The 21,224-nt window shown below is 45.0% G+C and overlaps 2 protein-coding genes across 2 annotated transcripts in view; one reads left to right on the top strand and one right to left on the bottom strand.

Moving 5' to 3' along the window:
- Positions 1–8,849: 8,849 nt before the first annotated feature.
- Positions 8,850–12,154, bottom strand: LOC112403150 (proline-rich protein 36-like). Its single transcript, XM_024750497.1, has 2 exons — positions 12,102–12,154; positions 8,850–9,750 (listed from the first exon to the last, which is right to left on the bottom strand). Exons 1-2 carry the CDS (start codon positions 12,152–12,154, stop codon positions 8,850–8,852), a joined length of 954 nt encoding a protein of 317 aa, XP_024606265.1.
- The window catches only part of DUSP10 (dual specificity phosphatase 10), a 39,363-nt gene continuing 28,199 nt past the window's right edge, over positions 10,061–21,224 (top strand). The window contains exons 1-2 of the mRNA XM_024750479.1: positions 10,061–10,201; positions 12,386–13,239. Coding sequence (XP_024606247.1) covers positions 12,429–13,239 — 811 coding nt within the window. The 5' untranslated portion in view covers positions 10,061–10,201; positions 12,386–12,428. The remainder of the gene's footprint in view (positions 10,202–12,385; positions 13,240–21,224) is intronic.

The following is a 21,224-nucleotide window of genomic DNA, read 5'->3' on the forward strand; positions in this document are numbered from 1 at the left end:
GAGGAGATCTGTTATTTGAATTGGCTCATGCAGTTATGGAGGCCCCAAAGCTCTACAGACTGCAAACTAGAGAACCAGGAGAGCCAGTAATTCAGTCTGAGTCCAAAGGCTTGGGAACCAGAGGAGCCGATGTTGTAACTCCTGGTTCAAGGCCAAAGTTCTAAGGCATAAGTCCCAGAGTCTGAAGCCCAGAGAACTAGGAACTTCTATGTCCAAAGGGCAGGAGAAGAGAAAGAGAATTTTCCCTGCTTTCACCTTTTTGTTCTTTTGGGCCTTCAAGGGATTGGGTCATGGTCACGCCCACGCACATTTGTGAGGTTGTCTTCCTCACTGTGATGATTCAGATGCTAATCTCACCAGAAACACCCTCATAGACCTCACCCAGAAATAATGCTTTACCAGCTGTTTCCTTAACACAGAAACAGGCAGCATAGAAATAAGCAAACAAATAAATATGATCAGCTCACTTTTATTTAGCCAGCCAGCAACTGTTCATTGAGCACCTACTCTGTGCCAGACATTATGCTAGCTATATAAATGCAATCACTATTTCTAACCCTCACAAAGCCTTGGAAGCAGTGTTATTACTCCCATTCCAAAAATTAAACTGAGGCTCAGAAAGGGAAAGGAATATTCGCAGAAGTAGGAAAAGAGAAGTTGGGATGGTATTTTGTAATCTGTTTCTTCGTGCCGTTTCTGGTTTAATGTCTATTTTCTCTTCTAAATTGTAAGTTCTTTAGGGCAGAGAATATGTTAATTTTGTTCACCCCTGAATCCCTAACATCTAAAAGAGAGGCACAGAGTAGGCTCTTGGATTAACTAATAAACTGATCAAATTAAACTCCAGGGTCTCTTGATTCTAAAACCCATGCCCTTTTTGCTAAGAGACTTGGTCCTTTATGAATGTTACGTAAGTGTCACAAACTTTTTTGGGAACACAAAAGAGAGCCCCATTAATGAATTTTTGGAGGGTTTCCATGTCATTTTTGGCTAGGGCTTGCTAGAGAGTATACACTCTGACAGACAGGATCCAAGATGGCCAAGCAGTGCTGGGGGTGACTTTAGAATGGGTGGGCAGGGGGTGAGAAAAAGTTCTAAGGAGCCAAGGAGATGGATTCGGTGCCTGGCGAGAAGTGGTTAAAGGAACAGGAAATTCACTCTCTCCTGCAAATGCCTCTAGGGCCAGCTCTGTTGATCTGGAACAGCATTATCCAATAGAAATATAAGCAAGTCACACATGCAAACAATAGATGTAATTTTAAATTTTCTAGTAACTCCATATAAAAATGTAACAAACACGTGGAAGACTTTGTAATATGTTTTATTTAATCACATATTTCTAAAATGCTATTCCAACATGTAATCTATGTGAAATTATTAATGAGATGTTTTGTCTTTTTTTCTATTGAATCTTCTAAATCTGACATGAGTTTTATACTTACAGTAGAGGTTTATTCAGACTAGCCATAATTCAAGTGCTCAGATAGCCATGTGTGGCTAGCGGCTGCCGTATTAGACGGTGTGGGACTAGATAGGCAAAGTGTGGTTTCTGGACCAGCTGCAACTGTCTCCAGAAAGCATGTTAGGCAATGAAGAGTCTCCAGTCCCACCCCTGACCTAATGAATCAGAATCAACATTTTAACAATATACCCTGGGGGTTTGTGTATACTTGGAACTAGAGAAGCTCTGGTTTAGAGAAGGGGCAGGGAACTTCCAGTCTGCTAGAAACCAGGGAGGATGAAGCAGGCAGTTGTATATTCATGGTCAAGCTCTTCACACATTCCTGATAAAGAGCCAGGGAAACCGAAAACATTAGGCAGCTGCAAAAATACAGTACATTTTTGTGTCCAATGTGGTTTTGTGAACTGTGACCTCTTCATTTTGCCAAATCCACTCCTTAGGCCCTTATGCTGAGATCTTATAATAATTCAACTGTAGGTCAATTAACTTGGGAAAGCAAAACAAGGAATAAATAACTGCAACAAGATGACAACCTTAATTCTGGGATTTAAAATTGCTTTCTTAATACATGATAGAAAACTGGGAAAGCAATCTGTACCAACTGTGGAAGCTCCTGATGGGCTCAAAATTCAAGATGTTTAGATAAATATTAAATATGCATTTGGGGGAAAAACAATAATATTCGTCTTTCTTCCTTCAGGCTAGGTGGACACAAATGAGAGGCTCAGAAACTTAGGTTAATTTTATCTTTCCAATCTCTAGATTGCTTTAGAATTCTAAAGCCGGAAGCCTCACTGCATTTTTCTACTTTCTCCTAATAAATCATAGTGGGGGTAGGGAGGGGGACTTTGTTTTCCTTCTTTATCAATAATAATTGCTTGTATTTTTTAATTAAGTTTTTTTCTATCCTAGATTTATTAAATGTGTAGTCATCACCCTTTCAGAGTGGTTTTAAACTCTTGGAAATGAAGGCACTCAAAGATGAAGATGCAGTCAATTCAGCATGTCTTTAGTTAATGCAGGACAGAAATGGAGCTGTGTTGACACTTGATACAATGCACATCTCCCAGGCTTTGCTTTGCTCTGTCCACAGAGGGGAAGAAGGATGTACTAGTGTATTAGTCAGCGTTCTCCAGAGAAAAAGAACCAATAGGATGTATACATATACTAGGAAAGAGAGTGAGAGAGAGAGAGAGAGGTTTTTTAAAGAAAATTGCTCATGGGATTATAGAGGCTGGCAAGTCCAAAATCTGTAGGATGGGATGGCAGGCTGGAGACCTAAGAAGAGCTAATGTTGCAGTTGAAGTTCAAAGGCCATCTGCTGGTAGAATTCTTTCTTGTTTGGGGGAGATTAGTCTTTGTTCTACCGAGGCCTTCAATGGTTGGATGAGGACATCCAAGCAGATTATGGAGGACAATCTGCTTTATGCAAAGTCCACTGATTTAAACATCGGTTTCACCCTCACAGAAACATCCAGAATCATGTTTGATCAACTCTCTGGGCACCATGGCCCAGCCAAGTTGACACATGAAATTACCCATCACAGATGAAGATCACAGCAGCTTAAAAACACAGGGGGAGAGCTCTGCATCCTCACGAGAGAACGAGGCACAATCTATTCCTCATACTATGGGATCAGAGAAACTTGTCTTTGGGGTTCTAGGCTTGAACAGAGTGTCTCTGGGCATGCATTTGAACTCACTTAGCTTCCCCAAGGGCTGGTACTAGCTTTTTTCATACTTAAAGCCCCCTGGCCTGGCATTAAAACAGTCAGATGGTGTCTGGGTCAGAGCTGCCCCTCACAGAGATGCACCAAGATGAGCAGCCTGACTGCTTCCCTCCCATCCCAGGAGTGCAGGTCCAGCATCTGCTGGGGACAGCCATACTGAGCCTCAGTACTACCTCATTTTTTGACTGCAAAGATTTCAACAACTCCTTTCTGTGGCCAGATTCTGTTCTAGTCTCTTTAGCTCATGAAAACAAAATGTCTGGAATTGGCAACATTTCCTCTGTTTGACCAGTCCTTGCCCACTCTCTGCCCAAACATACCTTTCCCAGCCCTGTAATCAAAACTTCAAGGAAATAATTTATAAACAAAATGAAATTACTCCTGGGATATATCCAGAGAAAATGCTAATTTGAAAAGATACATGTACCCCAATGTTCATTGCAGCATAATTTACAATAGCCAAGACATGGAAGCAACCTAAAAGTCTACTGACAGATGATTGGATAAAGAATGGATTGGATGCAATGTAATGCAATGGATTACTACTCAGCCATAAAAAAGAATGAAATAATGCCAGTTGCAGCAACAATGATGGGCCTAGAGATTATCATACTTAGTGAAGTAAGTCAAACAGAGAAAGGCAATCATATGGTATTACTTATATGTGGAATCTCAAAAAATCATACAAATGAACTTATTTACAAAACAGAAATAGACTCACAGACATAGAAAACAAACTTATGGTTACCAAAGGGGAAAGTGGGGGGACTCCAACTCTAAATTGGAGTTAAACTCTAACAAACAAGCGATGTGTAAACAGTGGGAGTCCCCAGAGACAGACACTTAACATCTGCATAAACGATTCAGAAGATAATTGAATTTAGGGACTTCAGAGGAGACCAAATCAGTAGCTAGAAAAGCATCAGATGAACTAGGGTATGCATCTAAAGAAATCCAACAATTCAAGGGCACCTATAAGAAAAATGTTATTCATTCATTCATTCATTCACTGACTCATTCATTCATTCAACAGAACCTACTGAGCTCACACTGTGTGCTAGCTCCTGTTAGGAAGGGGACAGCGACACAACAAGGCGTGGTTGGCAAAAGAGATGTCATAGGTCCTTCATTGAATCTGTCAGTTGAGCCTGCAGTAAAATCAAAACATTGACAAAGTTTAGAGCACTATTTGGGAGAATTCTGGAAACCAAGTGAAGATTGATGCGGTCCCAAACATGGAGGATGCAGTAGTGAGAGAGACCACACGAAGACATAATGGACTCAGAAGTTCGGGAGAAAGTAGAGAGAAAACAGCAAATTCTTACAAGGAGGCAATTAAAAATATCCTGGCAGTCTGGAGGCTGAAGGGGATATGATAAAAGTTTATACAATCACAGAGACCATGAATTAAATAACACAGAATGGTTAAAAGCAGATGTTCTTGTGCCAGATTGTCAGGGTTCAAATGTTACCTCTGCTGCTTTCCAGCTGTGTGACTTGGGGCAGATTACTTAATCCATCTGTACTTCTGTTTCCTCATCTTTAAATTAAGGCTAATAAAAGTACCTACTTACAGCATCCATGTAGATGTGAAGATTGAAATGAGTTAATGCCTGTGGATCTCTTTCAACTGTGCTTGGCACAAAGCAAAACACTAAGAAATGTTACCTGTTTTTTTTTTTTTTTTTTTTTTCCAAATGCCAAATCTTTAGAATCAGTTCAGTCAATGTTTAATTGTAAAGGAAATGAGGCTCATTATGACACACTCAGTAATCAAAAGGGAACTTGTAATATCTGGAAGCGGTACCATCTTAACTTGCTAAGAGATGCTGAGAAGGTTAGATTAATTCCTTCATGTTAGACCTGCAACAAGTCCTAAGGGGGTTTAGGAATGCTAAGGATGCGTGTTTATCTTCTATCTTTGCATCCCACAACACACAACACAATCTGACACAGCCTCCTGAGGCTGGGAGACTCTGGATCTGATGGCATTTCCTAGTGAGAAAATGATTGCTCAGCTTGGCAAAGGGGAAAATGTTAAGTCTTTGATGTAGCAACATGTAATAATAATAGGTCATCCATTGTAGAGCAATGCATTGCTGGAAACCAAGGGCCAGTAAGTTAGTTTTTCTCCCAAGGAAATAAGTTGGTGTCAATGATCCACACACTTGGGTTTATCCAGAATTCTCTTGACAAAGAACAGTAGGCATTTGTGAGGTCACAAATGGTGGGTGAGTGGAAGGGGAGGAAAAACTAACTGCCTGGAAAGGGGATTTCTCAATGCAGTTGAGACAGAGAGCTTCTTAACTCCCCCAAGCCAACTGGTCAGTCACCAACTCTACTGTCAGGCTGGACTTTGAAATGAGGGCTGAGGTCAAAGTCCTGAGGTCAAGCATGGTGTTGGGCCATGCCCTCTCCATTCTCTGGGTCTCAGATCGGCTTCATGGTAAAACAGTGGACCAGGATTAAAAAAAAAAAAAAAATATAACACATAAAAGTACCAGAATCTTTCCTTCAAATGAAATCTTACTTTGGAGTTTCAGGAATAATATATTCATATACATCTCAAGTGTGGAGAAGTGGCGGGGTGGGACGTGGCCTCAGAGCCCCACCAGCTCACTGCTGCATGGATTCACTCATCCCCACTTGCATTGCATCCCTTCTCCCTCTGGCTCATCCTAACACAGTTTGAAAGCCACTGGCCTAGATAAGCTCTCAAGTCCCCTCCAGGTCTAGCATTCTGTGGTTCTGGTGCCTTCGGCACCAAAGTGACCTCAAATCGAAGGAGCAATTACGGTTCTAGAACAGCACTGGCCAACAGAAATATGTAAACTGCATAAGTCAGTAGAAATTTTCTAATAGTCATAGTCTAAGAAGTAAAAAAGAAATAGGTAAAATTCATTTTATTAACATATTTTATTTAACCCAAAGTATCCAAACTATAAACAATTTAATATGTAATGAATTTAAAAGTAATGGAGATCTTTTACATTTTTTATATGACGTTTTCAAAATCCGGTGTGCATTTTAAACTTACAGCACATCTCAAATCAGACGTATCACATTTCAAGCATTAAACAGCCACATGTGGCAAGTGGCTACCTCACCAAACACAAAGATAAAGAACCTTAAATGCCTCAGAGCCTTTTCCTGAGTACCAAGTGCACTTTACCCATGAATGTAAAGGGAAAGATCTGTATAGGCCTTCTGTGTTCAAACTCATGGACAGTGAGACAGCCAGATGGGTCCACTTGTGTTTCCTTCACCCACAGGTACTGCAGTGGTCTCCTCTTGCAGGGGATCCTTCTCCTCAACCTTCCTCTAGGCCTAGAAATGTCATAGGATATTTCAACAGGCTGGTCTCAGTGACCTGAACTGCTTGCCCCCTCACTTTTCTATCCCTCAGCTCATTCCCCACTTCTTGCTGATTTAATATCACCTTTATCCTGTAATTTCTTCTTGCTAAATTTTCTCTAAGCCTTTCTCTGCCTTAATTCTAGTACCTCCAGGAATCCACTTTGACCTTGAGTATTATTTTGAAAACTTGGCTCTCACCCAGTCCCGACCTGCTGCCATTATTTCCCACATACTTAACCATTTGTGTGAACATAAAGGCAGTCATTTAATTAATACATTTGTTTGACATTATCCATATTATGTCTTATATGCTGGCTTAAGTTAGCTTCATCTTTTTGCTTTAACACATGGTGTTTTGCCCTGAAAATAACAATAAATATTTTTCTCATGATGTTTGTTTGTAGCAACAAAGAAATGGCTCAGTACAATCATGTTAGAACACTCAAATGCAGAGAAGATGCTTCACTGTTTCTTTGGGACTAAAACTGAACACTAAGGCTTTGCCAGTTATTTGTACACAGATCAGGTTCATAGACATTGGCTGGTTGGTATTACAAATTTAAATCTAAGGGTAGTACTTCAGATACTATTTCCACATTTATGACTCAAAACATGGAACAAAATCACCTCTTTTTGTAGAAAAGAAACTTAGAAGAGTAGTGACTAAAAAAAATCCATCTGTAATCTGTTTTTTTTCCTACCACTGCAATTTGAGTATGAACTATACACTTAGAGATGCTTAACTTAAAAAATAATTACATCTTTGTATATGTTTATTTCATGTTTCAGGCTTGATAAATGATGAGGAATTTTGCCATCTTTTCCAATTTTTCGTCCTGGATGGCTTAGATTCTTAGCCAACTAAATTATGATAATCCGCCAGTTTGAAACTCTAATAAAATAATCATCTCATTCAATGAATTACATTTCTTTTTAAAGTTACTTTCCCCTTCTGGGCCTTGTAGAAAGACTTTTAAGAACTATTCTGCAATTGTATAAATTCCTACTTTGTTTGGACTTAGATACTGATAGATACTGAGATATTAGCATTGAATTCATAACTTACAGATCACAAGTACTTTTAAATAGAGGGACCCTATTTGCTAAAGCAAACACAATGTTTTTTTCTTTTTTTTTTTACTGAATGTCCTTTACCTGCAGATGATCCTTTTTTTCCCCCCTGAGTGCTTGCACCAGAACTGTTTCCTTTTTCTTCTAAGCTGGGGTCTTGCTATTTTACAGATAAATAAATACAGTGACTCTGGATGAACAGATACAAGAGAAGTGAGTCAGAATCAGGACTTATAACCAGAACTCTCCAACCTTGAGTTAGTGAATATTTTTTTCAATACTTATCTATGGATAGGAAAAGGCAAGCTATTAAAGTTCCAAATAGATCCAGGGTTAGAGCCTCTGGGAAGTTCTTTTCTGATTTCTGTGGAAATTATCCAGAACCCACCTTTCTTGGCCAGGACCTGCTGATCCCCAAAGGTGTAAGGATCAAATGGTGTACCCTAACCACTCATTAGTTATCATTAAGAGGTACTGTCTATGTGTGTTGGTGTGTGAGTTGTGGGGCATGGGGCAACAAAAATGCTTTCTTGTTTAAGATGACTGCATGCATTTACTTCAGTCTGAAACACTGTCGTGAAACCCGGACTGTGTGTCTATGCATATATGGGAATATGAGAATATATATTTCCCCAGAGGTACCCAAAGGGATCTCTAAGCTCATTGAGCATAGCTGGTCAGCCGGCCAAGGTTTGGCATCGTCAGATTTCAGATCTGCACTTAAAGCCAATGACATGAATATGTCGCTGCCACTTAGCTTGCTTATTAGGCTTGGATCCTGAAGTATGTTTCCAAACACCTTCAATCTGGTAAGAAGAAATCATAGTCAAATATTCTCTAGCGCTCTCTGAGACAGGAGAGGGGGGAAAAGGAAAAAAGCTCTATTTCTTTAGGGTTCCTTGATGCAAACTCTCTGCAGTTCATCTCCTCATCTCCACTTCTTTTCGTACCTCAAGACTTTCCCGCAGTTTCCCTGATATTTTCCTGATGATGCACAGGCAGGCTCGCCATCCTCCCACCCCCTCTCCCCCCAATCCAATCCCCTCTTCTGCCGCGCGCCTCAGCCGGCGACCACTCCGGCGAAAGTCGCGAGAACCAAGAGGGGAGCGCCGCCTTCACGACGCTCCGCCGGCCACACTCAGTCGGTTATTTACTCAGCTCCGGCTCCTTTCCGCCAGCCGCTGCTGTTCCAGAAGCTCCGGGCAGGCGGTCCTCGGCTCGCTGGGGCCCTACGCGGTGGCCGGTAACTGCCGAGGCGCGCGGGGAAGTCGGGCTGCGGGTCGGTCGCGCGCGGCTCTGAGGAGCGGGGCGCGAGGACCCTGCGGGCGGGGTGGGAGAGGGGGCGCGGGCGGGCAGAGGGCCAGGCCTGGGTGGCGAGGCAGACGCACTCCAGGCCCCGGGACGCCCGGCCTAGGGGGTGGCGCCTGTGCCGCCCCTCGGGGCGCGCCCCCTGTAGCTTCTGGCCCGGGTCCAGGCCGCCGCCTCCTAGCAGCCCTCCTCAGCGCTGCCTTCGTGCTACGGGTAGAGCCCTGGTAGGCAGGCGGGGAAAGCGGGGGCGTGACTGGGGCGCAGATACAGGAGAGCCAGAGGGCGCCGCGCCACCTCCGCGCTGGGTAGCAGTAGGGCAGCCAGAGGGGCAGCGACATCTGCGGGCGGGCAGCCGACGCTTCCTGGCGGCGCGGGGCCGAGGGTGTGGCCCGGAGGACTCGGGCCGCGGCGAGGCTGGAGGGCCTCACTGCCCATGGGCAGACGGCCGGCTCACCAGACGCCCCAGAGCCCAGGTCCCCAGCGCGTGGCCCCAAGCCGCGGACTGGAGAAGAAGCGACGCCCCTGGCGGCGTGCTCACATGCATCCCCCCGCGCGGGTGGCTCGGCGACGTCTGTGAATCTTGGGTTTATCAAGTCACGTCGGGCGACTCGGAGAACCTGTTTTTCCCGCTGGGGAGAGTGATCATTCTCGTTGCCACTTGCCTGTAGAAAGTTACTCCAACACGTTTGATCATCCGTCCAGAGTACGAAGGGAAAAGAAATAGCGTGGTCTGTCCGGGGGTGAGGGGACTTAGGAGGATCCCGCCAAGTGGGCAGAGCCAGTTTTAGCTGGAGCGGCGAGTCCAGCCCATTGACAATCCAGCTCCGGAAAGGGTTAACTGCATCCTGCCGGTTCGGTTTACATGTAAATAGAGAGCAGCTGCTCCGCGCGGGCCCCAGTTGGCCCTTTTAAGTTTTTGATTGGTTGCCAATGACATCACCGCCCGTGTTATAACACTGTGGACCCAAAGCGGCGTCGGATAAACCCTCCTTAAGGAGGCAAGGCCACGCCCTGGCTCCGCCCTCTCCAGCCACCCATTGGCCGCGGGCTGCTGCGAAGTAGCGGTTAGCTTTCTCTGGATTTCTATTGGTCCAACGCGCCGTCGGTCGGCAGCCGACCCGCCCCCTCAGAACCTTACATTTACAGTGTAGCAAAAGAGAAAGTAACTATGTTGCTGCTGGAGATCAATGAAGCCAAGTGAATGAGGGCTGAATGTGCGAATCCACAGCCGAAGCGGAGCGCCAGATAGTGGAGGGTTACACTTATTTATGAAGTAAGTGGAAGTCACCGTGGCTACTCCCGAGAGCCCGGGAGTGTAAGGCGGTGTGAGTGTGAGTATGTGCGTGTGTGTGTGTGTGTGTTGCGATGGTCACGGAAGAGCCACAGCAGGTGAGGTTAAAGGGTTTCGGCTGTTGCCTCACGCTGCCCTGTGCGTTTACTCTCTCTGCAGTCTACTTGGATTGGGGGCGAGGAAAAAATGAGGTTTGTTGGGACGCTTTGCGGCAGTTTTAAATGCCAGGGACTTGTTAGTGCGCTGTGTTGCGAAGGGGGATGTTAAGTGCCCCAGGAGTGGGGAAGGAGCATTCTCTGACCACTTCATTTTCTTTCCAGCCTCTGACTAGAGGTGGAAGGACGACTAGCGAGGGAGAGGGGATAGCTCAGTATTTCTCCGGGAGGTTTCCTAGGCTAGTCTGGATGGTTTCACGGGCAATATATATTTACGCCCGACCCTCTGCTGCAGGGGTACAGATCTCTTTATACACTCCGCGCGTGTGTGTGAGAGAGAGTGTGTGTGCGCCGCGCACTCCGTGTGGAGGTGGGGGTCCCAGCTTGTGTCTCCGTGAACACACTCATGCATCCCTTTCAAGGGAAGTGGACTGTTGATCCTGGGAGGTACCCTACCAGGTAACACAATAGCAAAGACTTTCACTGCTTGGTCCAGCTGGGAAACAGTTATAGCTTCTGGAATAGTACTTGCTCTTCAAAAAATACTACGCAAGGGAGGGAGGGAAGGAGGGAGGGAGGGAGGGAGGCAGGGCAAGGGAGGAAAGAAGGGAGGGAAGAAAAGAGGAAGGCGGGGGAGAAAAGGGGTTGGGTCCTTCTTGCCCATCCAAAGGTGGTGAGAGAAAGCTGAGTCGGTGGCGATCTGTGGATGTGATACGTGCGTGCCCCTGTGTGTGTGAATGTGTGGATTCTGCCTGTGACATTTTGGCTCTGTGTCAGAGAGTGGTGACAGTCCTGTGTAGAGAGATGTTCGATGACATTTTTCCAGACATCTCTTAAAGTTCGTTTCGATGAGCTACTCTTGCATGGGGTTTGGGTTCTTTTCTGTGTGTATGTCTAATAGGAGAGGAGCCATCAGGGCCCGGGTGTGGAGTGCCCCTGTGCCTACAGGGAGGAAGGAACTGTCCCTTTGCACGCGCCCTCTCATGAGACAGGAGGTAGACCCCTGAGCAACTCTTTACTTCCCACAAGGACGGGCTCATTGGGAAGTCTTCTTAATGAATCCATCCTCTTGAAGAGGGGGGATATCTGTGTGGGATTGAAAGATTATGCATAGCGGCTGCCTCCCATTGAGAAGATCTCTAGGATGTGCCTGTGGGGAAAGAAGGAGGGAGGAGAGTTGAAGTGGTCCTTTCCTTAAAGGCAGCAAGGGAGCAATCCAAGGGATGGATCTGCCAGAGTTGGGGTTTCCAGACCCCAACTCCGTGTGGAGGTCTGGCTCCTTGGCTTGAGGCTTCATTCTAGGAGACTAGTTTGTAATGAAAGAGGAAATGCAGATTAATTTATAAGAGGCTAATTGGAAACATGGGAGGTTTTAATATGACTTTGTTGTGCTTTTCAAAGGACTCAGTAGAATGGAAAGTAAGAATAGCTGGCAGTTAAAGAGATTCACTTAGGGGATGCTTTCATTTTGATGTGCAGAAAGTTGACATCCGCCCCTGATGTATATTTAGCTGCCATATATTCCCGTGAGCCATGCCAGCACTCTTGATCATTCCTTTACCTTTGCAGTGGGTGAAGGAATTACATGGAAAGTATGCACGGGTGGACGCATGGGTCTTTCTCAGACGGTTGCATTATACTTCTGCCCAGGAGATGAGGCCCAGAAGAGATGCCTCTTAAGAGCCTTCCCTTCTGTCTTCAGCTTTTCTAATTCTTTGTGCTTTTACCTTTTCTCGGGCTGAACTTTGATGTGGGTCGGTGGAAGGTTGTTCATCAACATTTGCATAGACTTTACATCTAACCTTAGACTTAGCAAGAACTGGGGGGTTCTCAGGTTTGCATCCTCTCTGAATCCATAGCAATGAGCTTCAGGCTTTGAGAGTGACAGGGTAAAGGGCACTTAGGACAACTTCGATCAGAGGGATGCAAAGCCCCTTCCTAGGGATTGGATTCGACTGCCTTTTGTGTCACATGACTTTGTTCTTTCTTTCCCCCCTCCCCTTCTTTACAGACTGTCTTGAGTTCTTCTTGAATTGCCAGTTTTCAGCCTCCTCATGCCTCCGTCTCCTTTAGACGACAGGGTAGTGGTGGCACTGTCTAGGCCTGTACGACCTCAGGATCTCAACCTTTGTTTAGACTCTAGCTACCTTGGCTCTGCCACCCCTGGCAGTACCAGCCACCCTCCTGTCATCGCCACCACCGTTGTGTCCCTAAAGGCTGCGAATCTGACGTATATGCCCTCATCCAGCGGCTCTGCCCGCTCCCTGAATTGTGGATGCAGCAGTGCCAGCTGCTGCACTGTGGCAACCTACGACAAGGACAATCAGGCCCCAACCCAAGCCGTTGCCGCCGGCACCACCACCACCACCATTGGAAGCTCTACCACCTGCCCGGCCAACCAGATGGTCAACAACAGTGAGAACGCAGGCTCTCTAAGTCCATCAGGTGGGGTGGGCATCCCTGTGTCAGGGACACCCAAGCAGCTAGCCAGCATCAAAATAATCTACCCCAATGACTTGGCAAAGAAGATGACCAAATGCAGCAAGAGTCACCTGCCGAGCCAGGGCCCTGTCATCATTGACTGCCGGCCCTTCATGGAGTACAACAAGAGTCACATCCAAGGAGCTGTCCACATTAACTGTGCCGATAAGATCAGCCGGCGGAGACTACAGCAGGGCAAGATCACTGTCTTAGACTTGATTTCCTGTAGGGAAGGCAAAGACTCTTTCAAGAGGATCTTTTCCAAAGAAATTATAGTTTATGATGAGAATACCAATGAGCCGAGCCGAGTGATGCCCTCCCAGCCACTGCACGTAGTTCTCGAGTCCCTGAAGAGAGAAGGCAAAGAACCTCTGGTGTTGAAAGGTAATGCCCCCGCCCCCTCCCCGAGCACAGTCCTGGTAAGCCTGGGGTCACTCTGGGTTTTCTCTTAGAAGTAACAGCATCCTCCTGCAAAAAAAAAAAAAAAAAAAAAACAGAATTGCCTTTCTTCTTCTTGTCTTCCCTTCCGTGCCCTCTCAATTATTTTGGGGTTGGGAGAGAAACCCAGCAGCCTTGAACTGAAAGCCAGAAGATCTGGGCTCTAGTCTTCATTCACCTTCTCATTTGCATTGTGCAAGTCATTTCCCCTCTTGAAGACCGTTTTCTCATCTTTCTATAAAGGGGCTTTATGACACCAGATGGCATCTCCAGTCATGCCTGGTCTGGTACTTCTAGTCCAGTCAAACTAGCTGGAAAGTTCTTGTCTCTCAGACTTAATCAAAGTTGATGGAACAGAGGAAACCGCAACTGGGGTGAACTACAAGTAAACCTCTAGGTACCAGTTTTTGGTGGGAAATTCTTCCTCTTTCTCACCTCTCTGAAAGTGACCTTCAGGAAGGGCAGAGAGCTGTATTCTAAGGTCCCTCACAAAGTATAAGTTCACCCCAAACATCCATTCCTCGGCCAAAGCTTCAAGGGACAGAGTCATTTTTATGAAATACTCCCCAGCCCCCCCCAGCTCCTTCTGGCATCACCTGACAACCGTTGGCATCATGGCTCTTCCTAAGATGGGGTGGTGTGTCACTTGCCCCACTGAGCACAGAATAACTGGCAGGTCAGTGTCACTGAGCCCTGGCAGCAGGAATTAATTGCTCCCTCTCTGGGCTCCTTCCACACAGCATTGCCTAACCTAGTAGTGGAGCCCGCATCTCGTATCCAACCCAGGTGTGCCTCTTTGCCCTCGAATGCCATTCTTTGGGGCACTGCACACCACGCTTCATCTTTGGTGTCTTCTGTCAGGGGGTAGTGAGAGACAGGCATCTTATTTCTTCTCTTCCCAAGTGTGTGGAGTCAAGGCATACAGTCTGGGCCACATCACCAGCCAGTCTCGTGTGGTGTGTAGACCAAAGACGTTGCTGGGTTCCTTTGAACACCTTGCATATTTAAATTGCAACAGACCATTGGGCTGAGCAAGTTAGGAGTTTTGCCTTTGTGGGCCAGCTCTGCCATTCTTCTTCTTGTCTTCCCAATGGTACATTCTGCCTTTTGTTAAGCAGTGTTCTTAGAAATACAGTTCTGAATGTCTTTGACATCATCCCCTCTGCCCACCCTTACTGCCCTCAAACCTGCTCTTGTTGGGCTCAACTAGCACAAAAGTATGGCTTTCCTTGGACTGGTGGGCCCTCAGGAGAAGGAGAACATCATGGAAGTTGCATCCAGAGAGTTCCCAGCAGCTCCCAGGTATTTTTTTTGTTGCTGATGTGTTTTCTTGGGGTTACAGATATGCTCAGGTTTCCTCTGTGTACCCCTGTATTTTATTGTTTTGTATTCTGGTTTGGCTGACTTTGAGTGATTCCCAATAGGTTTACCCAGCTAGCGTTCTGTCCCCATGATCTTGGCTTCTCTCATCTTTTTTGGATGAGAAAATACAGTCTACAAACTTCCCATTTGTAATAGTTTGTCTTGGGGAGCCAAGAAGGGGAGAACCAATGCAATGATCTTGAGGGTGGTCTGTTGCTCATGTAGAGTAGATGTCATTGAGGGAAAGCAAACCTTTTGTGTCTGTATGATCTGAGGACAGGCATCAAATAATCCACATGAAGATGACCCTGGACATGAACATAGGGTGATTAGGAAGAGGTGGAGATTCTACCCTCTACTTTGCAGTGGGCATTGTTGTGTATGAGTGTGGCTTGTCAATCGCTGGGCAATGAATCTCCTAGGTGTTACTGACCAAAGTGGGGCTCCTTTCCCCCTTTCCGGTGGATGCAGCTGAGAGCCTGGGCAGCCTGTGCTTGTTCCTCAGTGTCAGTGAGGAAGATTGCCTCAATGGGGCGGGGCCGGACATGCTGCTGACCTCACCACTGGGTGCCTGGGAGGCCGCTGTGAGGGCTCATCATTTTCGGGTTGGAGACACAGCGGCGGTTGACCTGGAAGACGCACTGGTGGTAGAGGTTGGATTATTTGTAGTTTGGGGGGCTCTTTCTTCAAATATCTGGGAATTTGGTTGAATATATGTAGTTCAGGAGCAAAAGGGTCAGTAATCTACTTTATTATTTTTGTCATTATTACTTTGGTCTCTTTTGGGGGAATGGCCTAAAATTGGGACCACGATGGGAAGGAAGGGAAAGAGATTGGTATTCGAATGCCCCTAGCTACCCTTTCATCTGGGTAAACCAAAGGTTAATACCATAGCACCACTGAGGTGAAAAGTGGGGTGGGCGTCTCTCAGAAGGCATAGCCAGCAACTTCTCCTAGGTTCTTGAGTGGGTCAAGCAGACCATTCTGGTCTGGCTTCCCTGCTGAGGTTTATTTTAGTAACCCCCTCCATTAGTGATGTAAGATTTTATTTTAGCGCGAGTGGTGGTGGTACCATTTTGGAGTGAGTGACTTTTGTAGGGTAGATATGGGGTGGGCGTAGTTAGAATCTAAGGTCGAAACTTCTAAGGCTTCATTAGCTTATTTTCAGAGATTTCAGCATAATCTCGGGTAATTTATGGCTGACCCATCTGATTCTCTGGTTTATGTTTGTAAACACCGGTTGCTACCCTCCCTGTCCAAGTTTTATGTCCCCCTCTTTCAATGCCATGTTCTCCATTTTTGGTGCTGCCTGTCAAGTAGAGCGGCTGCTCAGATACCATTTTAGTAATGCTGTGTCAGGTTGGGAAGAAACTGATCAGAGGCGCAGAAGCCCCTGGGATTAAGTTACTCTTCTAATTTACAGTCCCGTCCCTGTTGTGACCTATGTCTGAATCTGTGTTTTATTCTCATCTTCCGAAGAATAAATGGCATCAGACCTGTGCTTCTATTCAACCTGACAAAAAAATGATCAAAATGAATAAGTATTTAGAGACCTGCAAAGTCTTTGAAAGAATGACAAGTTGTTTTACACAAAGTTGAGGTTTAATGTGATTTCTCACCCAACTCAATAAGGAGACTAGACAGTTCTGGGTTTTTCAGAATGAGAGCTACCATCTTTGCCTTGATGTTTATAAGGCTCCCTTTCTTTTTAGCAAGTCTGTGTTCAGGGAAATAATTTGTCACTTACCTATGTAGGAAAGGTTAGTCTACTATCACCTCCTCTTTAAAGACAGTCTATGCCTTTAACATTTTTATTATGAAATATTTCAAATATAGAGAAACATAGAAAAGAGTATCATGGGCACCCATCTACCTAGTACCCAGATTAAACAATTATTAACACTTTCCCTATTTGCTATCTCTTCTTTTCTTGGTTGTTGAAAGATTTTAGAGTATAGACAATATTTGAATGTATTTCAATATGTTTCATGTTTAAACTTAATATTTTCAAATTAAGAAGGCTGGGAATATTGTATAGTATAGTATGGACAACATTTTCACTCCTAAACACTGGGGTCATGTGCCCATTGTTGAGAGATTTTCGAGCTTGAAATTCCACTCTGACTAACTGGCTATCAGGTCTATGGAGAAGCATCCCCCCCGCCTCAGAGTGGGAGGTTTCCAGGCACCTCATTGGGGGTCTATAGTGCTCCCCTAACACAAGGGTCTGTCAGGGCCCTTGCCTGTACTTGCTCTGTGCTGTCACAAAACAAAGAGTGACTGATCGCTTCATCCTCCAACAGGCCTGCCTCTGTATCAGAGACATTTATTGGGGGGAGGGAGGGGGAAGACTGAGCATCAATTCAGGAGGCTGATGCGTAGGGAAGATTCCATGACAGAGAGAATTAGCTTCTTACGCTAGAAAACTCCTTCGCAACTCCTGAGATGAGCGACATAGGTGGCGCATTTTCCCATAGTCAAAAAGGGCTCTAAGTAAACACTTGTAGGCAGTGCTGAGTCTGATGACAAAGTGAAGGTCTATGTGCAGAAATCAGAGACCCTGGGGAAATACTCTTTCTCTTTCCTGCTTTGTTTTGTGAGGGGAACAAAAGTCTTCCTCTTGCCTGTCAGGGATGTTAGGAGGATTTTTTCTTTTTTTTAAACAGGTGAAATAAGGGCATAATATATACCCACAAATGTGTTATTCTGAGCTTCTGTTGAATATCCAAACATGCTGAATATTAGCCTTATAGCAAATAGTGGAGAGATCCAGGCAGGACTGGGGATCCAGCCTGTCTGGGCTCTAGTCTTGGCTCTCCCCTTACTAGCTCTGTGCCCTTTACTGATGGCTACTTCGCTTACTTCCTTGCTTTCCTCATGTACCAAAAAGGGTATAACAGTAGCTGTCTCATGGTGGTAGTTTAGATATTAAATGAATTAATGGGTACAAAGTGTCTAGAACAGTTCCTCATACAGGGTGAACACTCAGTACATGTAGCTTAATATTATAACTGTTGGTTGAACAGAAATGATGGTATCAGTAAAAGTGCAATTTTAGCTCCTCTTCCAAAGGAGTGCAGATAACAAGCTAGGTATAGCAGTGAGTGTGTGTGTGTGTGTGTGTGTGTGTGTGTGTGTGTGTGTTGCTAGGGCTTAAAAATAACTTGGTGGCTGTTACCTAATTTAAGTAGCATACAGTTGGAGTGCCAAGTAATTACAAAGACGTGTTGGGTCAGGAGGCCAGAGTAATTTGGGCATATCCTAGAATTATTTATTTGTAGGGGAGTTTGTAAAAACGTGATGATAAATCTGTCCAACGAATGTCCCATAACTAAATAATGAAAGTATAAAACAATTAAGCTTTGCTTTTTCTGGCCTCTCATCAGGCTGATTTATTTTTGGAATAAGGATTGTAGTCTGACTATAAAAGGGGAGGTGGAAGGAGGGGCAGTGTGCTTCATCTTGAAAAGTTCTGGAAGCTTTGAGTTGTGATGAGATGGAAGGTGGAGGGAAAAGGAGGAAATTCATTGAAAGACCCTCTCATGTCTTTAAGCGAGTCTTGAACCCTCCCCTGAATTGGTTCTTATTTGCCTACACCCTCTCTAAGCTTTTGGATGTACTATTCTGCTTCCTAATTGAAAGTGAAAAGCTGTTCCCTGGTCACTGTGTGTTCAGCAGAGTGGCGTTTAGCTCACTTACGCCTGAGCTCCAATCGAGGCTTTTCTGCTGACCAGCTAGAGGTGTCCTTAGGCAACTCAGGTTACCCCTCTGAGCCCATTTCTCTTCATTGTACAACAGGGATAATTCCAACATTAAGGATGAACTCAGACAATGTAAATAGAGTGTCTGGAACGTAGATCGCTCTCAGTAAATCAGGTCCCTGGGCTCTGCTCCCCTACCCCCCCATGGCCTTTCAGAACCTCTTCCATAAGACTGGGGGGGCGGGAGGGGAATGGGCCCTTGTTCTGAGCACAGCATTAGGGCGCATGTTAAGTAGGAACCACTTGTCCTCAACCATTCAGATCAGTTAAGTTAACCATCTGGCTTCTCAAGGACAAGTTCAAGAAACTCCTCCTAGCAGTGGTAGATAATGCTTTTAGATGAGAAAAAGCAGGGTAGAGGAAGGGAGATTTGGCAAAATCACAGGAGCAGAAACTCTCTCTACCACGCAGCCTTGTGGTGCCTGTGCTCTCAGGAGCTGGCGTGCGCCTCTGACCAGGAGCTGCCCCTGCTTCCTTCATTCCAGTGTTAGCGGCAGCCAGACTCTCCCTCGCTCAGCATTGCTGGGGAGGGCATAGAAATGTGTTGCTTTGTAGTTCCTAGGCAACTGTTTTTTAAAAGATTTTTTTAAAGATTTTTTTTTTGATGTGGATCACTTTTAAAGTCTTTATTGAATTTGTCACAGTGTTGCTTCTGTTTTATGTTTTGGTTTTTTGGCCATAAGGCATGTGGGACCCTAGCTCCCCAACCAGGGATTGAACCTGCACCCCCTGCATCGGAGGTGAAGTCTTAACCACTGGACCACTAGGGAAGTCCCGTCCCTAGGCAATTTAATTCTAGTAGGTAGATAAAGGTACACGAGGGCTTCCCTGGTGGCGCAGTGGTTGAGAATCTGCCTGCTGATGCAGGTGACACGGGTTCGTGCCCCAGTCCGGGAAGATCCCACATGTTGCAGAGCGGCTGGGTCCGTGAGCCATGGCCGCTGAGCCTGCGTGTCTGGAGCCTGTGCCCCGCAACGGGAATCCCAGGAGAGGTCATGTCACCTCTTCTGCACTCAAGTACCTCAGGTTTTAGAATAGGAAGGGGCCTTAGAGGTCACCTAGTCCAAGAGTCTTCACTGAAGGCTGTTCCTTGGAATCACCTGGGGCAATTTAAAACCTGGGATGCTCAGTTCCCACTTCCAGAGATTCTCATTAAACTGGTCTGGGGTCCAGCTGGAACATCAAGACTTTTAAAAGCTCCCGGGTGGTTCTAACGTGCAGCAAACTTTGGGAACCATCCATCTCGTCCGGTCTTCTCATTATGCATGTACAGAATTGGGGCCTAGAGAGGCTTATTGCTCATCCAGGGTCACATGCATGATTAATTTCAGAGCCTTAGTGCAAAAAAATAGGTCTTGCCAGGTTGATATGTTGATTATGTGTGTGTATTATTATCTAATGATAACAGTATCTATTGTATAGCATACAAATATAAAGTAAGATAATATATTTAATCAATCATTTTGAGTATCGCTACCTTTTTTCTTGAATTTTGAGATTTCAGTCCAGAAGTATAAGGACCTAAGTCTTTTGAAACCAGCAGACTCATGGTCCTGATATTTACCTGGATCATAGACGTATGAGACAAATGTTAATGATGTCAATCCCATCTTCTAGGGAATTTAATGGTTTCAGGAAGAGCTGGAAAACATTTATCAAAATGCGCCCCTGTACCCAAGTGTTTCAGGTTTCTAGGGACTTTTGGGTCTGTTGGGTTCCACGGATATACAGCCTTGTGGGTACAGGAGATTCACTCATTTTTTTCAACAAATATTACTGAATGCCTTCTATGTGCTAGGCACTGGTCTTCAGGCTGAGGCATCTGCCATCATAACTCTGATACTCTAAATGTTAGGATGAGAGCATATATATGGACCGGGCTAGTATTCCGAACTCTTTCCACCTTGAAGATCATGTACCTGTTCGGATTCTTCATCCTCTACTGCTACACAATCTTGTTTAGGGAGCAGTTTATCTTTAGGAAATATTGTTCTACTGGGAAGTACATGCTGGTGTGGTCTTTGGCTTTTTTCTCCTTTCTTTTTCCCTTTCAAGATAGAGTCTGGCCTTTTCTAAGCACATCGTTGTGGGCCAACAGATTTTCTTTCCGAAGTCTTGATCCGAACAGAATTTTTTTCTTTATTTTTTAATGGAAAAGGAAGCATACATTCTCTCTCTGCCTCAAGAAGCTCAGGGCGGACAGGCCTCCTCTGTGCATTGGAGTGGAACTTTGTAATCTGAACCTCACTAATTTGGGACATGTTGCTGATAGGGACAAGACCTGTGTTTACTTTTTCCTGCATGCTCTCTATGAAAAGAGGACATGCTAAGCAAACAAACACTGTAAATGGTATTTCAAAGACAAGGTTTTGGCTTGCTTAGGAAAAAAAAAGAGTTTGCGAGTACAGTTAAAAACCACTCTAAGGGACAGGGCTGAAATGAAAACACAAGTGTCTGTCATTTCGAAGCCTGTGCTATTTCCCCTAAACCATGTGGGCTCCTCTTGGGCAAATTTTCTGTGGCTGTGTATCCATGTACTATATACTCTATATTAATATCATATAACTTTACTAATTCAGAAAAATGGGAGGGAAGAGAAAAGAATAAGGATGAACCACAGCCTGAATTTTATTGTAGAACATTTCAAAATATCCATTTTACATTCATGTTGATGTAGTGTCCTTTCTAGTTATGAAGTCTCTGACTCTAGATGTTTTCATCCATAAGCTAAGAGGAAGGTCTTAGCATCCTTTTTTTCTCAGCCTATTGTCTGTATCATCTATTATTACTTAAAAGTTGGGAGGGAAT

Source organism: Neophocaena asiaeorientalis, unplaced genomic scaffold (assembly GCF_003031525.2).
Source record: "Neophocaena asiaeorientalis asiaeorientalis breed wild unplaced genomic scaffold, Neophocaena_asiaeorientalis_V1.1 scaffold430, whole genome shotgun sequence".
Lineage (NCBI taxonomy): Eukaryota > Metazoa > Chordata > Mammalia > Artiodactyla > Phocoenidae > Neophocaena > Neophocaena asiaeorientalis.